The 17,092-nt window shown below is 33.5% G+C and overlaps 2 protein-coding genes across 2 annotated transcripts; one reads left to right on the top strand and one right to left on the bottom strand.

Moving 5' to 3' along the window:
• The first annotated feature begins 211 nt into the window (after positions 1-211).
• Positions 212-15,327, top strand: Rab30 (RAS oncogene family member Rab30). Its single transcript, XM_065501526.1, has 3 exons — positions 212-391; positions 14,328-14,502; positions 14,563-15,327. The coding sequence occupies exons 2-3, from the start codon at positions 14,332-14,334 to the stop codon at positions 15,052-15,054; spliced, it is 663 nt and encodes a 220-aa protein (XP_065357598.1). The 5' UTR covers positions 212-391; positions 14,328-14,331; the 3' UTR covers positions 15,055-15,327.
• Positions 3,007-7,700, bottom strand: LOC135950688 (uncharacterized). Its single transcript, XM_065500219.1, has 6 exons — positions 7,234-7,700; positions 6,624-6,938; positions 6,435-6,569; positions 4,514-6,319; positions 3,418-3,856; positions 3,007-3,294 (listed from the first exon to the last, which is right to left on the bottom strand). Exons 1-6 carry the CDS (start codon positions 7,698-7,700, stop codon positions 3,007-3,009), a joined length of 3,450 nt encoding a protein of 1,149 aa, XP_065356291.1.
• Positions 15,328-17,092: the final 1,765 nt, after the last annotated feature.

The following is a 17,092-nucleotide window of genomic DNA, read 5'->3' as shown; positions in this document are numbered from 1 at the left end:
CGTGTAAACAGGTTGATTCGCAATCGTAATTCAAAACGCGAATTAAGTAATTCAGACTGCCGTGGAAACATGGCATTAAGGGCCTGAATTTCCTTAATGTAAATAATTTTTGTTCATACATTTCTCTATGTGTATCGGACAATTACCAAGTTATCGTCAATTACATCAAAATAATACCATCTCGAATTATTTGTCATTAAAAGTTTTTGTTTACCAATAGACGAAAGTGTATGGTGCTGTATCTTATAATTTTATATATTATTGTAATGTAACAATATTATTAGAAAAAAAAGCTAAGAAGTCGAATTGAAAACAATTATTTAAAATAATATTGAAAAAGGGAGACTTATTAGATTGATTGTGTTGATATCATCATTGCCTACGGTTATAAGTGAGTCATAAACCATTTGTATTTTAGATGTAAAACTATTTATCTTCCTGAAAGTTAAAATTGTTTGGAGTTCATAATATAATAAAACCCTCTGCGCAATAAAAAGGTGCGACTATAAAGAGTAGATGGCGTAATTCCTTTTTGGGGAGCATCATAGTTAATTTTTAATTAACATGCATGAGCGAATATGAACTGGATTTCAACAAAAACGAATGTGTCTTCAGTGTACTTCAGTTTGGCTTTATATTACTAAAATTAATAAAATGCTTACATATATAAAGATAGCTTATAATTTAAAATAATTTGTATAAAATTCAGATTTTATTTTTGTCGTAAAATGTTTGTTCATTTAAACATATGTATGTATGTGTAGGTATTTGCTCATATATTTGTTTGTTTATTACATGTTTAGATTTAATAGTCCAATATATAATTAATGAATGTGTTCTTATTGTTTGCAATAATTTAAAGTATTGGCTTTGCCAGGCACAAGGCGAATTCATATATGAATTCGCCTTGGCCAGGCACTTGTTAGTCGTCATTAAAACTCCAGTCAATATTGTCGGATTTGCCGATTGTAATCATAATTTAAGAACATACTTAAGGTAGGGTCTCACATGAGAAATATTTGACGAACAAGACGTAACCACTAAATTAAATACATTTGAAGTCATTTATTTATTTCAAAAATTTATTTTACTTAGGATGACTCAAAACAAAATATTTTGTTTTATTTGATGCTGTTTGATCTTACAAAACATTTGTAAGAGTAAACACGTCAAACAAATTTGTGATAAAAAAGTGGTTACGCTTTTTTGAGCAAATATTTGCCATGTGTGAACCTACCTTTAGCCTTTTTATACCCTCCACCACCATAAGTGGTGAATGAGGGTATATATAAGTTTGTCATTCCGTGTGTAACATTGAGAAATATTCATCTGAGACCCAACAAAGTATATATATTATTGATCCTTATGAAATTCTAAGTCGATTGAGCCATGTCCGTCTGTCCGTCCGTCTGTCTGTCTGTGTAAAACACGCTCACGTCCAAAATAGGCAAACAAAATTGGTAGACTTGCAAAAAAAATGTTTATTGTTCTCCTAAGCAGTTTGGTATTGTAAATCAGCAAAATCGGTTCAGTGGAACCAGAGTTATGAACCAAAATGTGAGACAACCTAAAAAAAAACTTGATAATTTTAACATAGTTTTCGTTATTTGTACAAATATATTGGAGATACCATAAAATTGTACACACGTTATTTTTATGTTAAAGGGACTATCTCTGGCGAAAATTATAAGAATCGGTCCATGATTTCTTCTAGCCCCCATACTAATTTCTTCCCGAAATATGGTTATATGGTCTGTAAATGCCTACAAAATTGCAGTATCCGCACAAAATTCAGGAAAAATAGCCCCCAATATAAAGTTCATTTCCGAAAATCACTTAAATAAGCATAAATGTCTTATAAATGTCGCTATTAAGTTGAAATTCGCCATAAATAGTCCCCATATATACCAAAATCACTGTACCTAATTCTATGAAGATCGGCCGATAATTGGTTATAGCTTCCATATAAGGACCACTTCCAAAAAACACATTAACCTACATAAATATCTAAAAAATATCAAAACAAAATTTTACATATGTAGATCCATAATTTATACTTAGAAATCATACTACAGGATTTTGTGAATATCGGTTCATATTTGACCATAACTCCCATATAAAGTCCACTTCCGAAAATCAGTTAAGTACTCATAAATTTTTTATAAATATCTTTATCATGCTAAAATTCGACAAAAACAATACTCATATACATAGAAATCACTGTACTAAATTGTATGCAGATTTTCCGATAATTGGTCATAGCTCCCCTATAAGGCCCATTTCCGAAAAAGATATTAACCTTAAAAATATTTAAAACATATCGATATCAAAATGAAATAACGCACAGATCAGTAATTTGTATCCAGTAATCATACTTCTGAATTTTTTGAATATCGGTCCATATTTAACCATAGCTACCAAAAATCACTAAAATCCTCGTAAATTTGTTACAAATATAGTTATCAGGTTGAAATTCGAAACAAATTTATTCAATATATACAAAAATCAAATTTTATGATGGTAGGCCCATTATTGGTCATAGCCTCCTGTTATCGCTGGCTGCGATGGTCGTCCATAAGGGGCGAATTTAACAACACCAAAAAAGAGACACAAACAATTTTCAATAATTTGCAGTAATGTGCGGTGCGACACGGTGCGTTTATTTCTATTAAAAAAAATTAATTAAAAGAAATACAAATAATGTTCAACTACTTTAGGCCTTCTAAAAGGCATATTTACTCATTCTAAAAGATCCGATACTCATTCCACACTGCCTGCTCTTAGAAGGCGTTCAAGAAGCCCTATGAATTCCCTTCTAATAACAAGTGAGTAAATGAAAAATTTAAATGATTTTGCATGCGGCTAGAAGTCCTTGTGTCTGCAAAATGAGGCATTTAGGAAGGCCTCTTTACTGCATATTTTTATTACAAAAACAATTAATAACATTTCTGCTCGATTATGAGCCATTCGGCGACATCCCCACCCCCGTGGATTGGCTACGATTCACTACTCCAAATCAAGGACAGCAAGTTTGGAAACAGGGCGCTTTAGTATTCCTGTACAGGTACGTACATCAGCACGACGAATAACACCATCTCTACCTTTAAACACCTCTTCCACTCTGCCTCGCTTCCAATCTCTACGGAACACGGCTGGATCACAAATTAGAACCAAATCACCAATAGCAATAGGCTTCGTACGTTGACACCATTTGGAGCGTCTAGTCAACGTGGGCAAATATTCTTTTATCCACCAGTTCCAGAAGTGATCGCGTAGCTGACGGGAAATGAGCCACTGCTTTTTTAGTACAACAGGCTGTTCTTTTTTTGCTCCGAGTTTGCAGGAGTTTGTGTTGTATTAGGGCAACCCAACAAAAAATGTGTGTGTTCACGAGGGGCGGATTCTTTCACATTGTACCATCCGTTCCCATATACCACCTTCTGCAGGATTATGTGGACAATTAAACTGCCAGTCTATACCTTTAGATGTAAGTTCATCTTGAATTTGAGCCACATCAAATACTTCATTGAACCTCTTGGCAACTTTATCAGCACCAACAAAATTTGTACCATTATCGCTCCTCAGTCTTGTAGGCAGGCCTCGTCGATTTATAAAATTGCGTATGGCAAGAATACACGCATCGGTTGACAAATCGAAAGCGACTTCCAAATGAATGGCCCTTATGGTCAGGCAAGTAAATAAGGCCACCCACCGTTTTTCATGGCGACGACCAACGGTTACAATAAGTGGACCAAAATAGTCCAATACAGTGTAGGAAAATGGACGAATATATGGCGTCAATCTGTCTTTTGGCAAAGAACCCATAAGTGGTGGCACCGGCAATGTACGACGAAATCTGCAAATATAACAATTAGAAACACGTTTACGTAAAATTTTTCAATTTTAATCATTTCAATTTCAGGGCTAAATTGATCTCGTTGGGCTTGACGACAAATGTAAATTTCAGCAGTTTCTAATTCTGCATCAGTTAAACCATTTCCTTCTTCAGGACCAATCTTCTTTTGGCAACGATTTATAAAACGTAACACCCAGGCAATCGTACGTTTTAATTTCAAATATGATGAAAATCTATTGAATTCAAAAACAACAGGGATATTTACCAGCAATGCAAATTTCGGGCGAAGTTCTTCTGTATCTAGGCTACAAGTAGGTATTTCCTTCGTTTTTGGCCATTCATCTTCAAAATCGTATAGAAATTTAGGTCCCTTAAACCAGCGACAATCATCTGAAAAATCAACCTGGCTTTTCATTCTGGTAGTTTCATCGGCAACATTAAGATTTGTTGGCAGCCATCTCCAATCTGCTGGGCTATTAGAATCAAGAATCTCAGTAATTCTATGGGCAACAAAAGGTTTATATCTTCGACTTTCAGATCCAATCCAACTAACTACGGTGGTTGAATCACTCCAGCAAACGATTCTTGATACCTTAATGGAATGTTCCTTCCGTTATCATATAGTAGCTCAGGAAACCAAGTGGATCGAAAACAGACATAACCACACTTAACAGCTCGCGTTTTGTTGGACACTTCATACCTTCTATAACATCAGCATTCACATTGTGGAACTTCAAATTGAACCTGAAAGTATCATCTTTAGGTTGCCAATACATACCAAGTATCTTCTCTGATTGTAGCTGGTTGACATCGCTGGAAAAATTCACCGGACTTTTCACTGTACCTTTAAGAGCCACAATTACTTTTGAAGAGTTCGACGAAAAATTACGTAGTTCAAACCCAGCTGCTTTATGAATGTCGCGCACTTGTTTGGCAATCTCAATGGCCCTTGCTGGCGTCGGAAAACTATCCACAAAATCATCTACATAATGATGATCAACAATCGACTTCACTGCACGAGGATATTTATCACGATAGCTTAGGGCATTTGTTTCTTTCATATAATGGGCTACGTAAGGCGAGCAAGCAGCACCGAAAGTCATGACGAGCATTTCATAAGAAATAGGTGGTTCTCTAGTGTCTTCGCGCCAAAGGAATCTTTGAGAGCATCTATCTTCAGGAGCTACAATAACCTGGTGAAACATTTCTTTGATGTCCCCACACACTGCTACAGCACCAACTCGAAAATTAAATAAAACCGATGGCAGAGGCTTATATTGCTGCGGGCCTTTTAGCAGTTTAGAATTCACGGAAACACCTTCAACAGTTGCGGCAACATCAAACACTAAACGAATTTTTCCTGGCTTATTAGGATTAATCACTCCAAAATGCGGAAGATACCAAGTCCTGGGGCACAAATCAGCAGCTTCAATAGGCGACAATTTACATACATATCTCTTGGACAAATAATCCTTTATAATGGATTTGTAGGCAGCACCAAATTCAGGACTTCTTTTCATCTTTCGCTCAATACCAACAAGTCTATTTAGAGCCATGGAGTAGCTATCAGGCAACACAACATCATCTGCACGCCACAAGAGCCGAGTTTGGAATCTACCATCAATCTTAACTGTAGTTTCGTTCAATATTTTTCGAGCCCGTAAGTCATCCTTTGATTCTATGACCGGCAATAATTTCACACCAAAATTCTGCGTTTCAAAATAATTTGCCACTAAGTCATAGAGGCTTTGCTCTGGCTGAACTGACAAAAGACACAAATTTTCGATAGATTGCTTACACATCATTTTCCCAAATACGACCCATCGTAATGGGGTGTTAGCAGCATATGGACCATTTTCATCCAGAGACACAATTTCATCAGGAAGTCCCAGAAGACAATGATCTAATCCAATCAGAACTTTGGGAACAACATCATTATATAATTTAATGAGCAAACCAGGATGGCGACTTAAATCCATATTGAAGCTTTGGGCCGGCAATTTTAAATTTGAAACTCCATAAACGTTTCGCAAGGCATATTTTCTCTGCTTACCAATTCCACTTACGTGCTTATCAACCACTGTTGCCGTTTCTTGTGATGCCTTACCAGCATACCAATTTAAATTCAATTGACTTTGATGCCCCTGAAGACCAAGTTTCTTCACCAAGGAGCTGTCCACCATAGTAACCGACGAACCTTCATCCAACAACGCATAGGTTTCAATTTTGTAACTGGGACCATAAAGCACAATTGGCACCACTCGGAACAACAACACACCTTTATCTGCAGCTTTAGACACACAGCTAAGAACAGACTCATTTTCATTTGTGGAACCACTTGGAGAAGGCGACTCAGACGAAAGCTCATTTTTTCCACCATCATTAATCTTGACATCATGTAATAATTTGTTGTGTTTTCTTAGGCAACCATCTACGGGACACGTCTTTCGATAACGGCAAAATCTACTCGAATGTCCACTACCGAGATTAACCTCATTTTTTCACTTCACTCCAACGATTAGGCACACTTAATGAACCAAATTTTCTACACTCAAATATTTTATGATTTGCCTGGCACATAGGGCATTCTTGTTGTTTACGTTGGCCATCAGCAGTATGAAGGACAACTTTTCTTTTTGGTTCATTATTTTGACGATTTCCACTTGTAGTTTGCACCATTCTTACCAAATCAGCAACATCTTTGAGCCATTTGCTAAAATCCAAAACGGTTGGGCATGGCTTTATTGTTGAGGCATAACGGGCTCACTCCATTCGTTTGCTCATTGGAAGCTTTCCGACCAATTCTTCCATTAATGTTGGATTAGCTAAATGCTGTTGTCCATTAGCAGTTTCCAAAAAGGCGGCAAGATTCCACACTTTAACAGCAAAGGGCAGAAGTTTATCCACAGCACTTTCACTAATGGACGCAATTTCTTTCACTGGTTGTAGCTGGCAACGAATAAGCATCTCTGGGCGACCATATTGAAAACACAATTGTTCCATAACCATACCCACGTTATCTGAATGGATCAGCAACGACTTCACACATTCACGGGCATCACCCTTCAAAGCTTTTTGGAGCCTTAAACAATTTTCAAAATTATTATAATTATAAACAGCAGTCGATTGGTTAAAAGCCGTTGAGAACATGGGCCAATCTTCAGGCGAGCCACTAAAATCCGGTAAATCATAAATTTTTCGATGCATCAATAACGAACCACCATTTTGAGACAATCGGAAATTTGGCGGTAACGGTTGACTTCCACACAAATTCGAAAAATTATTTTCATTGCAGCTTACCGAAGAAAATGGCGTACGACGTTCAGTGCAGTCAACGTTGGCTAAGGCAGAATTGTCAACGTTGACTTCGCTGGTACCCGTTGGATGGCTGTGGCATGGCGGCTGAAGAACTCGGCGTCGAATTAGCGTTTGTGGCAATCGACAACGCTCGCTGAGCATTTAACAACTGGGCCTTAAGAATGTTGATCTGACTTTGAAGGCCTTCCAAATTAAGCTGTGCAGAAGAGCTTAAATTATTTTCAGCAAAATGTTGTTGGTTATGTTGAACATTGGCAACTGTGGTAGCTATGGCATAAGTTGTTCCGGCGGCGGTGGAACTTGTAGGCACTCCGGCGACAGAAGGAGCAATTACAATTGGTTGATTTGTTGTGACGTCAATGGTACTTACGTTTTGTGGAGGCACTACAGCGGCGGAGGGAGTCAAAGATGTTCCGGCGATATGGGAACTGGCAGGCAAAGAAGAAACTCCGGCGACCGAGGGAGCCACTTCTTGAGAAACAATTTTTGTTCCGGCAGGCGAGGAACCACTACTAGGCTGGCTCATTGTTGACTGTAATCGCTGGCTTTTTCTTGCTGGGGAGCGATGCATTATGAACCACAAATAATCACAAGCGTTTCTCAAAGAGCACACAAAAATCACAGCAAATAAGCACCAAAATGTTTTAAATATATTTTTATTTGTTCCGGCAGAAAAGGAACCACTTAAAAATATTTCAGATTTAATTTTATTTGTTCCGGCAGACAAGGAACCACTTTAAATATTTTTAAAAAATGTATTTTATGTTCCGGCAGGCTAAGAACATCTTTAGGAAATTTTTAAAAAAATTATTTTATGTTCCGGCAGACAAGGAACCACTTTTGGAAATCTTCAATTCAATTTTCCAAATTTCCAAATTAATTTGTATTTGTTCCGGCAGACAAGGAACCACTTTGCACAAAAATCTGCAAACTTTGTTTTATTCCGGCAGACAAGGAACCACAAAAATTTAGCAAATATCAGCTCAAAAAGTGCGAAATAAAATTTGTTATCGCTGGCTGCGATGGTAGTCCATAAGGGGCGAATTTAACAACGCCAAAAAAGAGACACAAACAATTTTAAATAATTTGCAGTAATGTGCGGTGTAGACTTGCCAACCGTCCAGTTTTCGTCGGGACAGACCAGTTTTAGAGTCGAATGTCCCGTGTCCCGGCGATACTCTGGACGGGACTCCATTTGTCCCGTTTAAAAAAAACATAACTTTTTCATTAATTTCCACAAAAAATATAAAAAGTCAAAAATTGGAAATACCGACAAGGATGCTTTATTTTCTGAAATATAGTATTTTCTAAAAACTGAATATCACTATTTAACAATATAAGTACATAGGTACTTAGTGCATTAACTTCTATGAGTTTCAATAAACTCATTAGTAAACATTATTTAACTTTCATGAAAAATAAATGGCACGATACTCGCTCTAGGATGCTTGTACCTTTAGTTAAAGGTGGGTTGTTGGTCCATTGAAATGGACTGAGTTTGTTGAATTTATTACTTCAAATAATAATAATAAAAAAGCTGATAAATGCGATTAAAAATATAAATTTTAAATTAGGGACTGAAATAGGTAAACTTTATTAAATAACCCGTTGCGCTTCGTTACCCCTACGTAGTAAAATAAAAAAATGTTAAAGATTTTATAAACTATTTTTTAATGAGGTGAAACAAATTAGTTAAAATTATAAAAAATAAATTTTCAGACAAAGTTTGAAGAATCTCGCAATTTTAATTATCCGGATATTCAAAATTTGCTATGTACTTTGAATGGAAAGTTTCAAACCCACTGTTCCGATCTAGACCATTTTAGCTAAACTCATTACAGTGATAAGAATTTGATTCATACAAAGTTTAAATACATTACAATTATAGTACTCCAGATATTCGAAATTATCTATATACTTTGTATGGGAGGTGTCACTCCCACTAATCCAATCCCGACCATTTTACAGCCAAAATATGTAAAATGATAAGTGAGCTAACGGACAAAGTTTGAGGAATCTCGCACTTATAGTTCTGAAAATATTTATTTTCCTTTGTTTGGTAGGTGACTTAAACCTTGTTCCGATTCTTCCCAATTTGGTTAAACTTCATGTCGTGATATGAAATTGATTCATGTAAAGTTTGAAGAATTTCACAATTATAGTACACACACATTTTCCTCGCACATTTTCCGACAATCCACGATGGGGCCAATGACCAGTTTTTGAGGCAATAAATCACAGGAAACAGCTAGACCTTTCAAATTTCGTACAGATGATAATAAGAAGTTTCTAAATCTTCAGTAAAAAATGTAAGTCAATCGGACACGCCCATTTCCAGTAGGTGGATTAAAGTGCAACTGCGGATGCAGATCACTGGAAAATAATGAGTTTCTGACTTTCAATTAGGTCACATAAATGCTCACCAAAGACTTTAGTAATCATTTCAAGTCAATCTGTCTACTGCCACACCCACTCTCCTGACAGGAGATATATGCATGGCGATAGGCGGATCTTGAAATTAAGCGAGAAGCTATCACTAGTTATGGACAAATCGCCCTAAAATTAGGTGGCATGTTTTCTGTGTATATGAAACTTATTTGTGTTGAATTTTATTTTAATACGAACATCTTTAAGAAATCTATGCTCTTTAAAATGATTTTTGGAAGTGGGCCTTATATGGGAGCTATGATTAATTATGGACCGATCGTTATAAAATTTGGTGACATGATTTTGTATCTATAAAACTTATTTGTATTGAATTTTAATGGAATACCCACATTTTTAAGAGATGTATGCTGGTTAAAGTGATTTTCGGAAGTGGGTCTTATATGGGAGCTATGACTAATTAAGGACCGATCGTCACAAAATTTGGTGGTGCGATTTCGGCTTATATAAAACTTATTTGTGCTGAATTTGGTTTGGATAGATATCCAACTGAGATTTTTATGAGAGCCTAACTATTTTCAGATAGGGCAATCGTATGGGGGCTAGGAGAAATAATGGACCGATTCTAACCATATTCAATAGGCTTTGTCCATGGGACAAGAGAAAAGCTTGTACCAAATTTTGTCCAATTAGCTTTATAATTACAACCTGTAGTTTGATTACAAGGTATACATTAACAGAAGGACAGACGGACGGACGGACATCGCTTAATCGACTCAGAAAGTGATCCTGAGCAGATTGGTATACCATAAGGTGGGTGTTGGGACAATATTTTTGCGCGTTATAAACATCAGCACTAACCCAATATATCCTCTCCACTATGGAGGTTTTGGGTATAAATATCCAAATTTTTAAGTTATACGCTATCTGGAAATAAATTTTTATAAACAGCGGCAGATGGCGGCAGATGTTTTTTCCAAAAAATTATAGTAGACATTAGTACCTTTCTCCACATATAAATTGTTTCACGGATACGCTCGGATAAACAAAGTTCTATTCCAAAGAATATATGGTTGACAAGTTGACACAAAAAATTATTTACCACATCTAACTTATTTTTAAAATTTTTATAACATTTTAATTTACATACATTTACAAGTGTTTTCCATTTTACAAAATTTTTATAAACTTAAAAGTTTTTGTTTGACGACTAAAATTCCTTTGTTTTTTCATTAGCTCTGTTCAATAACTAAAAGTTGTTACTAGTTAGTAACAATTCTCACTGGAAAAGCGTTCATTAACTCAAAAACTTGCAAGTAGAGAAAAAATCAAGAGCGTATAAATTTTAGAGAGTGTTCTCTCGTTGCAAACTATTACAAGCAGGGCTGCCAGATGAATTTGGGAAAAATCGTCAATATCCCGATAAAAAAGAAAAAAATCGTCATTTCGAATTTTAAAAATCGTCAAAAAAATCGGAAAATTAAAATGGTCGAGATTTCTAACAAGAATTTTACATTTCTATATAAATAGTGAACCAAAACATCACATTTATCAAAAAACATTTCTTAAAATTGAAGTTTATAAATAAGGGATTACTAAAATAAAAAAGTAAATCTCAATTTAATTATAATATAAGGTTTCATTCAGAATTTTTTTTTAAATAAAACATACATATAAAATAGAATTTAACGTCTAAATCTTTATTATGACCCGAAAGAACAATCTCTGACATTACTTTTTAAAGATAATTTCATTAAAATATAGCAGTACGCTGTAGGTGGTCCATTCGGAAGGTAATAATGTCTGAGATTAAAGCATAAATTCGAGCTTGGCGGCTTCAATTGAATGGGGTAATGTCATTATATTCTGAATAAATTTTGTCAAAATAGAAAAAGTAGCTTTAGAATTTTTCCGTTTTATTTCAGTAATTTATTTACAAAAATTGATTTAAAATCTAAAAATTTTAATAGACAAAATTCAAAATCTAAATATTCACTAACAAAATGAGAAAATTCTTTACTATTCATAAAATAGTACCATATTTTCATAATGCAGAAAATCGTCATTTTCGAGAAAGAAATCGTCAAATCGTCAAATTGCTATTTTTGAAACCAAAAATCGTCAAAATGACGATAAATCGTCAAATCTGGCAGCTATGATTACAAGTTCTATTTTGAACTCGTAATAGTTAGCAGCTTATATCTTATATGTTTTGTGTTATTGTTTATTTATTTAAAATTTTATTTTTGTGGTGAAAAAATGCCAAAACAAAAGAATTTTCAATAAAATTAAAGAAAATGTGAGTATTTATACATTTTAAAAGGAATAAAATAAGAAAATTGTGTGTATAAAACAATTGTTACTGGAAAAGCGTTCATTTACTTTTTACTATTTTTGAGAAATTAAGAGAGTAATTTTGTAAATTTTGATTTTATTCTCTCGTTTCAAGTATTTACTGGGAAAGTAAATGAACAGACCTATTATGATTGAATGTCAGAAAATGTAGCAAAGCAAAAATTGGCAACTTTGGCAGCTCGGCATGTCGTCATGAGTTGCCACCTGACTTTAATTTTTTAATATTTGTGTGTTTCAAAGTGTTAAATATGAAATTCCGTTATTATTTTTTTAAATGGTTGACATGAAAAAAGGACTTTTTGCCTCAAAACCTGTCATTGGCCCCATCGTGCAATCTCCGTATAGTGACAAGAATTTGATTCATACAAAGTTTAAATACTTTACAATTATAGTACTCCAGATATTCGAAATGCCTAGGTGAGGACATGCTAAAACCGTTTTCAAAGATTTTGAACACCCTCAAAATTTTGAGTTATTTTGAAACAAGTGTTTTAGGGTAGGTAGTACTTCAATACCTCTAACTCAGACATTTTGAAACCGATTTCAAAATTTTAAAAAATTATGGATAGGTAAAAAATTAAGCTTTCATGCTATGCATGCTAGAGATGAGCGATCCCGTAATTTTTGAAGAACGTCGTTCTCAGTGAACGTGATTTATAAATCACTGTTCTTTTAAACCGTGATCACGTTTTGTCTATTTTAAGCATTCTTAAATCTGCTCGTATGTTAACCAAAAATTAATATTTGCTGACATAAAAACGTTTTTTTAAAAAAAATTGGAAAATAACAGAATTAAGCAAATGCAACACAATTTTAAGAGAATTAACTGATATGGTACTTAACATTTTATTTTATACACTGTGTTGGAGATAAATAAAATTATGCGCCTAAAAATAGGTTGTTGTTACCAGTGAATGTTGAAAAATATAAAGGAACGACATTTAACAGTTTGTTGAAATACGTAAAAGAACGATATTAAACGTACCTGTTACTTTCTGGTTTTGTTACCAGTGATTTTTTAAAAACGTTGCCAATGAATGTTGAAAGATATAAAAGAACGACATTTAACAGTATGTTGAAAAATATTAAAAGTGCCTGTTACTACAGTTGTTCCAGTGATTTTTCTAAAACGTTATCAGTGAATGTTGAAAAATATAAAAGAACAACATATAACAGTATGTTGAAAAATATAAAAGAACGATTTAAATGTACCTGTTACTTGCAATATTCAGTAACTGTTGTTACCAGTGATCACAGTGATTAAATCACAGGTATGGAAATATCGCTCATCTCTAATGCATGCATACAATGCATAATCTAAGAAATTGTTTAAGTTATTAAAAAAGTTAAATTTTTTTCGTAATTTTTCAAATTCAACAATAGTTATTTTAATTTTTGCTATGAAAACCAAATTTTTTGGCACAGTGCTTTAAAGACAATTTTATATAGACAAAAAAAATCGGTTTATATTTGCAAAAGTTATTAAACTTTTTCGAAAAAAGTTCGAAAATATTTACCCTGTTTTTTTTACATTTATATGCGTTGGGGGAGAAAATACTCAAAAAGGTATTAATGAAAAGTTGAATAACTTTTCATTAACGAAAAAAACGACTCAAATCAAAAAAGATCGTAACAAAAACAATACTTATAAGTTATAAGTATTGTAATTTAAATTTAAAGGCCCCGAGAGGTATTTTTTGATGATATTTTATATAAATATAAAGACACTTCTTCAATTAAGGTTATTATTTTCAAATAAAAAAAGTTTTCAAAAAAAAAAAAAAGGTTTTTCATTAAAAAAAAAAAAACGAAAATTACACTCTGATTTTTTTTACACTTTTACACCACAAAAACATATTTTGTTCATGTTTTTGTTGTGTAAAAGTGTAAAAAAAATCAGAGTGTAATTTTCCTTTCCACAAAAAAAAATACAATTTATTTTTGAATTTTTTTCTTGTGTTTGTTTTTTGAAATGTAAAAAAATCAGAAAAACAAAAATACAAAATTTTTAATATGTACTTTTTTCCGAAATCTAAAACTTTTTTGACTTTTTTTTCTCTGAATAAAGCTTAGGTATATTCCTTTAAGAGCTTTTTGGTCTTGTAGTGGGATGCGAGTGGGATATATATCAAAATAAATGTTTTAACTCAAAAATTGTATGCAAGGATATCATTAAAGAATCTGAGATGGATTTTATGATATTCGTGTTGGAACTAGCGATTTCAGAAAAGTTTCAAAAATTATAATTATGTACTTTAAAATTGAATCAAATAATTATTTTATATAAATTGTTTATTTTTATTAAAATGGCAGCATCAGCATTTATACTGATTTATTGCCATATTTAAGCCACAATTCGAAAAATTCAAAATTAAAATCAATTAACTCAATCAATTCTATTTTTTGTTTTCAGCGATATGGAGGACTATAAATTCCTATTTAAAATTGTGCTTGTTGGTAATGCTGGGGTGGGTAAAACATGTCTAGTTAGACGTTTTACGCAAGGTCTTTTTCCTCCTGGCCAAGGGGCTACGATTGGGGTTGATTTTATGATAAAGACAGTTGAAGTCGATGGTGATAAAATAAAGGTATTAATGTTAAATAAAATATTCCCGCCAATTGAACTTTAATATAATTCCTAATTTCAGTTACAAATTTGGGACACTGCTGGACAAGAGCGATTTCGATCTATTACGCAAAGTTATTACAGATCAGCGCACGCTTTGATTCTAGTTTACGACATCAGTTGCCAGCCTACATTTGATTGCCTTCCAGATTGGTTACGAGAAATTCAGGAGTATGCCAACTCTAAAGTATTAAAGATTCTAGTGGGTAATAAAACTGATAGAGACGACCGGGAAATTCCAACACAGATTGGTGAAGAATTTGCCAAACAACACGACATGTATTTTTTAGAGACATCGGCAAAAGAAGCTGAAAATGTTGAAAGATTATTTTATGAAATTGCTGCTGAATTAATTGATCAGGCCCGATGTAAAGACGGTTCATCTATCACTAATAAAAATTCTGGTGATTCTATAGGTTTGTCTTCTCTAGGTGCTAAGGCGTCTCAAAGCAGCTGTTGTAGCGGTTTTACCAATAACTCTAACGTCAATAATGTACCAAATAATATAACATAAAATATTAACAATTAATTCATTTTTACATTGTTCACTAATCACACTGTGAAAACGGGGAATCGCAATAACACATAGTAACTACATTATGTTAATTTTATTTAATTTTTATTGTTAAATACACTCCAGATTATTTTATGCGGTAGATGAGTTCGAAGAAAATCGTATAAATAAAATCTGCTTAAAAACTCAATCAGCATACACAAAAATCATCAGCATTCCAAATGCTAAATAAAAAAACGGATAACTGGAAAGCAATATGTCAAATTTCAAAAATATTTTTTTTTCTTTAACTATTCAATTATTTTTAATACCTACATATGAAAAATATGTTATTTTCACAAAGCATGTATCCTCGTTCTAGTTTAGTGCTAAGACCAGTGATTTTAGTTTAATATTGTAGCCATAGAATAAACACATAGAACTGAAGGAGAGAGTAATATATATGGAAAAATTACTCTCTTTTCACACATACGGGTGATACAATAACAAAATACATGGAATACATTCTCATGAATTAGGTTTTTGACAACAGACTTAGGTTTTTGGCTCTCAGTTACCTATCTAGTTGTTGTCTATGATTGTAGCCTTCAAAAGTACTTCTAGAGAAGCAAAACTGGAAAATTTACATAGCAAACACATATTTGGAACTAGTTCATTTATAAGTGATGATTTGTATTATTTATTTTCTTCAATCATAGACTTATTTTTAGATGATACATTAGTATGTATATTAGAGTTCGTTTGTGACCAGGTCAATTCATTTGTTTTTCGGGTATCATCATTTTTCTGAAGGTTTTTGCGCAAATAAATTTTATTTTTTTTTAATATTTTATTTGTATCTTCACAAAATAATGTGAACTATCAATAATTTGTTCAAATCTTAAATCTAAATATTAATTTTTATTTGCGTCCCACCACAGTTGGACGTAAAATTATGTTTAATTTATAGATCCTATCATCAGCGCAGGTCTGTTGGATTCCTTCTTATTAGTCGGATGTAGCCATTACTTCTCATTAATGTTCGTGCAAGTGGGTTTGGGTGAACTTCTAACTTTTTCAAATATGACTCCGCTTGTTTTTTTATTTCATTTTTCACCAGGGAGGCACCTAGGTCCTTATGAATGTTAATATTTCTCAAATACCAAGGCACTGCTGTTATCATTCGTAATATTTTATTTTGTAATCTTTGAATATTTTCAATATTAGAAGCTGAGGCCGTGCCCCATAATTGAATTCCATAGCACCATATGGGTTTTATTATTGAGCTGTACAGCAAAAGTTTGCAATCTAAACTCAATCTCGAGTTTTTACCAATTAGCCAGTAAATTTGTAGTAATTTTAACTTCATTTGAGTGAATTTCGTATCTATATGCTTTTTCCAGGTAAGACGTCGGTCTAGATGCAGACCTAGATATTTAACTTCAGTTTGTTGAGGTATTATATGATTATTTATTAGGATTGGAGAGCACGATTCTCTACGCAATGTGAATGTAAGCTGTATACATTTTTGCTCGTTTACTTTTATTCTCCATTGTTTTAACCACCTTTCTATGTCGAGTATATGGTCTTGTAAAAGTACAGATGCTTCTTGGGGGTTTTCATGAATGGCTAGTATAGCTGTGTCATCAGCAAAAGTAGATATGTGGGTTCGACTGTTTGTAGGCATATCACAAGTATATAGCAAATATAGGAAGGGACCCAGTATACTTCCTTGGGGTACGCCTGCTGGTAAATATTGTTTTATTTTTATCGATAATCCTTCATGCCATACTTTGTCGAAGGCTTGCGAAACGTCGATGAAGAGTGCAGAACAATATTTATTTCTTCAAATGTCTTGGATATGATTTCTACCAACCTGTGAGTTTGTTCTATGGTGTTATGTTTTTTTTCGAAATCCGAATTGATGAGTTGGAATATAATCAAAATGATTCACTATCGGCTTTAACTTGTGCATTAACAGTTTTTCGAATAGCTTTGATATATTTGACAATAGGCTAATGGGTCTATATGATTCTACTTTACTGTGATCTTTTCCCGG

This window comes from Calliphora vicina, chromosome 2 (assembly GCF_958450345.1).
Source record: "Calliphora vicina chromosome 2, idCalVici1.1, whole genome shotgun sequence".
NCBI classification, from domain to species: Eukaryota; Metazoa; Arthropoda; class Insecta; order Diptera; family Calliphoridae; genus Calliphora; species Calliphora vicina.
The sequence above is the reverse complement of the archived record's forward strand: the minus strand, read 5'-3'. Positions and strand labels throughout refer to the sequence as shown.